General features: G+C 39.9%; 1 protein-coding gene across 2 annotated transcripts in view; it reads left to right on the forward strand.

Annotated features, from left to right (window-relative positions):
* LOC124252813 (alpha-(1,3)-fucosyltransferase fut-1-like) overlaps window positions 1-2,072 on the forward strand; it is a 29,977-nt gene extending 27,905 nt beyond the window's left edge. For both annotated transcript variants that reach the window (XM_046686487.1, XM_046686486.1), the window contains exon 4: window positions 322-2,072. In XM_046686487.1, coding sequence (XP_046542443.1) covers window positions 322-1,408 — 1,087 coding nt within the window. In that variant the 3' untranslated portion in view covers window positions 1,409-2,072. The remainder of the gene's footprint in view (window positions 1-321) is intronic.
* Window positions 2,073-6,592: the final 4,520 nt, after the last annotated feature.

The raw sequence follows: 6,592 nt of genomic DNA on the forward strand, positions 1-6,592 counted from the left end.
TCAACGTTGAACAACCTCACTCGCTTGTACGACAACCTCGGTAAACCGGAAACCTGAAACCTGTAAAAGGGTGTGTAGGGTGAGATAACATAGTGTGGTTTACGTTTTCCTTAACAACGTTCACAACGTCTTCCCGTCATAATAGTGACAGATTGTTGCCAGGAACGGCGTATAAATCAATTTGTTTGTTTAAATGTTTAGAAGGATGTGTGGCTGTTCCTGCTAAATCCTTAAAAGGAATTCATTAAATAAATTTTAATTTCTATGCCGTCCGACCGAATTATTGAACATAAACTTATAAAATAGTTCTGAATATTCCAGATTTGAGAAGCACTCCCGGCGACGTCATTCAAGTTTCGACGACAAGGATGTTTTAAAACATACTCAAAAAAGACGGTTGACTTTCCCTCACATCAACGACAGTATCATCAACGTGAGCACTACCAAGGTGCAAGAACCTCACTACACACAGACGAAAAACCAAAATTTTAAGTCAATAGTGTGGTTTAACACCCCCAATTGGTTCACTCGTTTTTCATCTAATTCCCTATTCTCCGGATGTGACGTCAGCCAGTGCACAATGTCTTACAACCATCATGACATTCCTACTGCTGACGCCGTCCTTGTCAACGGCATAAACATCAGCGACAGCTCACCACCACCTCGACGACAGGAGCAAATGTTTGTGTTCTTCAGCCTGGAACCGCCAGTCTATATGAATATCTCCACCAAATGGCAACATGCATTTAATTGGACAATTACCTACCGACGGGACTCGGATGTGTGGAGGCCGTATGGAGAACTGCGCCGAAATAGGACGAAACTCAGCAAGAAATATTTTGAAAATATTCTAAAAAAGAAGACTAAGGCTGTTGCATGGTTTGTCAGTCGGTGTGTGTCCCAAAGCAAGAGGGAGAGATATGTTCGCGAATTAAAGAAACACATTCAAGTGGATATTTACGGTCGGTGCGGTCCGTACAAGTGTGGCAGCAACTGTTACCAAAAACTGGAGCAGTATCACTTCTTTCTTGCGTTCGAGAATTCCCTGTGCGTTGATTACGTGACAGAAAAATTCTTCAAAACATTTAAATATGATGTGGTTCCCGTTGTACGAGGTGGAGCCAATTACTCAAGTTTGTTTGGTGATGGATTCCTCATCAATACAGCCGATTTTCGCTCTGTTAAAAAGCTCGGAGCATACCTGAGTTATTTACTGACAGACGAAGCTGAATATTTAAAAATTTTGAAAGAGAAGCAAAAATATTATGTTGCTTTTCCTAGGCCGTGGTGTGACTTATGTGAAAAACTTCATTCTGCAGAAAAACACAGCAAAAGGATTGACATTCTTTCCTGGGTAGGTGAACGTAGTTGTCACTCGCCATCTGATTTACATGCTAGTAGATTCTGATATTTTAAAGTAAACCCCCAAAATAACTAATTATTCAGTTCCTCAAAAGTAGAAACGTCGTTAGCAACACCCTTTGAAATCGGAAGAAAACTTCAACTTGCCAATATGGCATGCTTGGTTAATATTCATTGCATTGCAAATGTAACAGTTCAATTGCTTTCAAATTTAGTTTGAAGTATACACTTACAGTTCCTGATTTTTTAGAACCGTATATCACATTGGTACGAGTATCAGGAAGGATAACAATCTATAGATCAACAACTTCTTTATTACGGAGGCATTAACTAATTAGCATTTAAAATATCAGCAGCGTTGGCCGTGATGAGAATTAGGCGTGATGGAAATCGATGAGCATGGGTTCAAATCAAAGATCAGCCTTGGTAATTATTCCAGGCTTGTCAGCTCCTTGGCCTAGATTTTCGAAGCTCTCTTAGTGCTAAGATAGTCGTAAGTGCCACACATTATCATTAACCTACGACTACCTTAGCGCTTAGAGAGCTTCGAAAAGCTAGGCTCTGGTCCATGCTCATACGTGTCGCCTAACGCCTGATAGGTTATTCCCACAAGGTGAAGGTGACGGTATGAAACAACGTTGTGAGCAGCGTACTTAGTACCCTGTACTTCCGATCACTGTGCATACAGATCAAACTCTCAGCCATACCCAGCTCCTGTATGAAGCTCTGGTTGGCAGTTACATTGTCACCTTTTCCTACCGGGTACCCATTTAATATGGGCAAACAAAGGCATATTTGAACCGAATCTTTGGAGTCAAAATGCCACATTTAAGCCGTGGGGCAAGTCAGAAGCCCTGGAAACTCTCAGGAGTCAGGCAACCGAAAATGGCCATGCACCATCAATATTCTTAGCCACTAAAGTAGTTTAACTTCCCCTGAATGCAGTCCAGGGATTCGAACCAGAACTTTCTAATCCGAACTCTGACGCCTCGTCCACAGCAAGCTGACAAGATTAGGATGTCATCTATGAGATGACTCCACGCCCTGCTACACTAATTTAATAATTTACACTAATTAACTTTTATGAACTCAGTGTATTGAAATACTTGTGATCTGTGAAACCTTAACACAGAATTCCCTTGCACAAAATTCTTGATACCTGATGTACATTTGATACTTAATATTGTATACAACTGATACTTGATACTTTTCACATACAACAAGACTGTCTTCTATGGAAAACTCTACACATGCTTCCGCTTCACTGGAAAGTTTCAAATTCGTCATGTGACATTTGTTATTTGAGACCTCATTTCTTGAAATACAAACCTCATATAAACTGGGTCAAATTCCTCTCCTCAACAAACCTCTGTTCAATGCAAAAACCTCCAGGTTCACACAGTTACATTGCTTCCCAGAGCTCATGTTCTCAACATGTTTTGTTGCAAGTGTCTGGAAGTGTTGGGTGGTATTTGCAATCATTTTACAAACTTTCACTTACACTTTTCTTACTCTGCAATCAGCCCGTGAAGATCCAGGTTAGAATTGGTCCTCAGTAACCCATGCTTGTCCGAAGAGGCGACTAACGGGTTCGGGTGATCAGGCTCGCTGACTTGGTTGCCACATGTCATCGTGACCTAATTGCTAGATCGATGCTGATGCTGTTGATCACTGGATTGTCTGGTCCAGACTCGATTGTTTACAGACCGCCGCCAAATAGCTGGAATATTGCTGAGTGCGACGTTAAACACCAACCAACCAACCAACCATTGCTTTGCAATCAGTTACGTTTCATACACATCCATGTATTGACAAATGTTTCACATGCATTATTGTATTTCGTAAAGTGCAAACCTGTGATGCATCCATTGATGCTTCAAACGAGGATTTGCTTGATAAATTATGTTATGTTTTACATAACGAATTTCAGTGATCATTCATTCATGTTTCACACAATGAATTGCTGTGATGCATTAATTTATGTTTCACACAATGAATTGCAGTGGTGCATTCATTTATGGTTCCCTCGATGCAACTCTGTTATGCTTTCATGTTTCACGAAGTAAATGTTATGATGCATCCATTCATCCGAAGCTTTGTAGTTTCGCCTACAGTTACGTTTCTCAAAATATGGTACAATGCAATCGAACGATGTGGCGCATTTAGTTGTGTATCAGTCCAAATGCTGTGGTGCATTCCGTTATGCTTCACACACAGTGACGAGCTGTATTTAGATTTGTTTCACGTACAATGATGTGATGCATGTAGGTTAGGTTTACATACAATTTGTAATGCGTTCATTGATCTTCTCATGCAATTATTGTGCATTCGGTAATGTTTAACACATTTATGCGATGCAGTCTATTATGTTTTAAGCTATACGATGTGATGCATATAGTTATATTTCACCCACAATGGTGTCATGCATTCGGATACTGGTCACACGACGTGGCATTCATTCATGTATATTTCATAAACATTTGTTTCATTCATATTCCTTTCATAAACGTTACTTTGAATTCTCAGGAATATAATCTGCACATGTAGCATTTGCAAAAGCAAACCACATTTTTTTTCATGCAATAACAATTAGTGTAATGTTCAGCGGACATTGTTTCTCAAAAGTGTATTTTAAATCAAAAGTTACACATGGTATTCTACCAATGATCCTGTTACTGGGCATATTACTGCTTCTCTAGCATTCCATTTCTTCCTCAATACGTTGTATATACATGTAAAATAGGGACTGATCATTTGACATTTGCCTGGAGTCTTTGCGGGGAAAAAATAACTTGAAAATAACTATGAAAAAAAATAAATAGAAAAAAAGTCAGATGCAAAAATGCATTATTGTTGTGAATAAATATTTATGCTCTTAATTTAATAACACAATTCTGGTTTTGAAGCTTCAGCTGAAAAAAAAATATCCAAAAATTAACACATACAAATCCACCCCACCACCACCCCAACCCCATCACCTCAATACCCACCCACGCTGTCTATCGAATGGTCGGTCTCACGTGATTCTATGTGTAAATGGTACTTTGTATATTTTGATGTTTTTTTATACAGAAAGCAATATGCTCATAGACAATGACTTATCTGCTCATTTTCTAGCCGACACATAAACTAACAATGAATATTGCAATTCCAGATGTTTAACCAAGTTATCAGACATAGCAACCGTCTGGCTGTGCTGTCTGTCAGTCCATGAAACAAACGTTTTCCTTTCGCTCAGCCCTGACTGTATATGATCTTAAACGATGCAAGTCTAGATTTTCCACAGCAGCTCACTAAAGCTAATTTTCAATTTAAATGTAGTTGTCTAGTTCTGTGAAAATTATATATTTTCAGAAACTTAGAGTGAGTCTACCGTCTGGCATGCCACTTATTTTTGCATTTGTAAAAGGGGGCACGGGTGTAGGTCGTGTAAGACCCAGCAATGTGTTGTACGCCCTTAGTCCTGCCAGAAACCTATGATCAGGGGTTCAGATCCCAGATTTTAATTTCTAGATTTCCCAGCACCACACCTAAGCTAAAGGATTTCACCATTGTGCTAAACATCTAAGGCTGGTCGTATATTTCTGTTTTTTCACATATTTCAGCCGTTCATAATTGTCATTCCAAAGTAAAATTCCGCTGTGGAAACTGATGACTTGAGGTGACCGAAAATATTCTTACCCTTGCATTCTGGTAATAAGTAATAGGTCAGTTTGATCCTTCTTCATCTACTGTTTAAAAAAAAATGATTTCTGCCCTCTCCATTGCTCGCAATGGGCTTTGTTTTAATTGCAGGTCGCCGTAAGCGGGATTTCTGGATTGAGAGGTTTCAGATTAAGATGGTTTAATTCTGGACTGACAGGTTCAAGAGTAACAGGGTTTAACTCTGCACTGACAGGTTCTAAATTAACAGGGTTAACTATGGACTGACAGGTTGTAGATTAACATGGATTAAAACGGTTTCACTCTGGAGAAATATTATTATATTAGGATATTTATATAGCGCACATATCCACGCACTAGTGCATGCTCAAGGCGCTGGTATTTTTCCCTCAATCATTGGATGTCAATCTCAACGGCACATCGCATTATCAATCTCAACTCCCTGGGGAGTATACAACTCTTGCAGCCACTAGATGCAACGAGGTATTGTGGCTTTCTCACCCTAACGAGGTACCCATTCACAGCTGGGTGGACAGGGACACATAGTCACAGTACTTTGTCCAAGTTCACTGCACGTTGCTGTACCCGCAACTAGGTGTTTGCACGTATTCATGTGGCCACCATCTGGTCAAATACCAACGGATTCGTGGGTTCTTTTAATGTGCACAGAGTTGTGTACTGTACACTAGGGGTTGTGACAACACTGAGAGGGTCTGCACACAAAGTTGACTCCGAGGTTTTTACACCCGGTCACAGGTGGTCTCGATCCCGACACCTCAACTTCGCTGGGTCACTAGCCTGGCGCCTTATAGGTTCCAGATTAACAGGGTTTCACTCTGGACTGACAGGTTCTAGGTTAACAGGGGTTTACTCTTGTTTGGCAGGTTCGAGATTAACAGGGGATCCATGATTCTTAAAACACAGAACAATCACAATCACAGGTTCATGTTTTTCTTCTGTCTTAGTAGTTACGTCATAACATCATACAGTTCTATGGTTCGTGAACAAAGATGTCTTATGACAACGTTTAAAGAACCTTTAGCTATCCTTGATGTGTGCAGAAAGTTAATTATAAATACGAAGAGACATATCTCGATGTCTCGTTTTACATTAAGTGACGATTTGGAACGTCTTGAACACTTGAAGGGCGGTTGGAGAGCCCAGTGGTTAAAGCGTTCGCTCGTCTCGCCGAAGGCCCGGGTTCGATTCCTAACATGGGCCTAATGTGTGATGCTCATTTCTGGTGTCCCCTGCCGTGATATTGCTGGAATATTGCTAAAAGCGGCGTAAAACCCAACTCACTCACTTGAACACTGGACAGGTTCAAATTGAAACTTTTGATGGCAATGTCTTAAAACATATCAGCGTGTTATATTTCTGCCGTTTTACCGGATTGGTTTCAAGAATATTTATATTTTATGTACATATGGGAATTTGTATAAATATCACCATGATTTCTCTTGTGTATTCACTTACAAAAATTGGGAATAAAATATATACTACTTCAGCTTTGCGTTATATTTTTTTGGTGGTGGACACTTGCAATAATTTCACTGTGCAAAGTTTC

This window comes from Haliotis rubra, unplaced genomic scaffold, assembly GCF_003918875.1.
Source record: "Haliotis rubra isolate DU_JTF1 unplaced genomic scaffold, ASM391887v1 Scf525, whole genome shotgun sequence".
NCBI lineage: Eukaryota > Metazoa > Mollusca > Gastropoda > Lepetellida > Haliotidae > Haliotis > Haliotis rubra.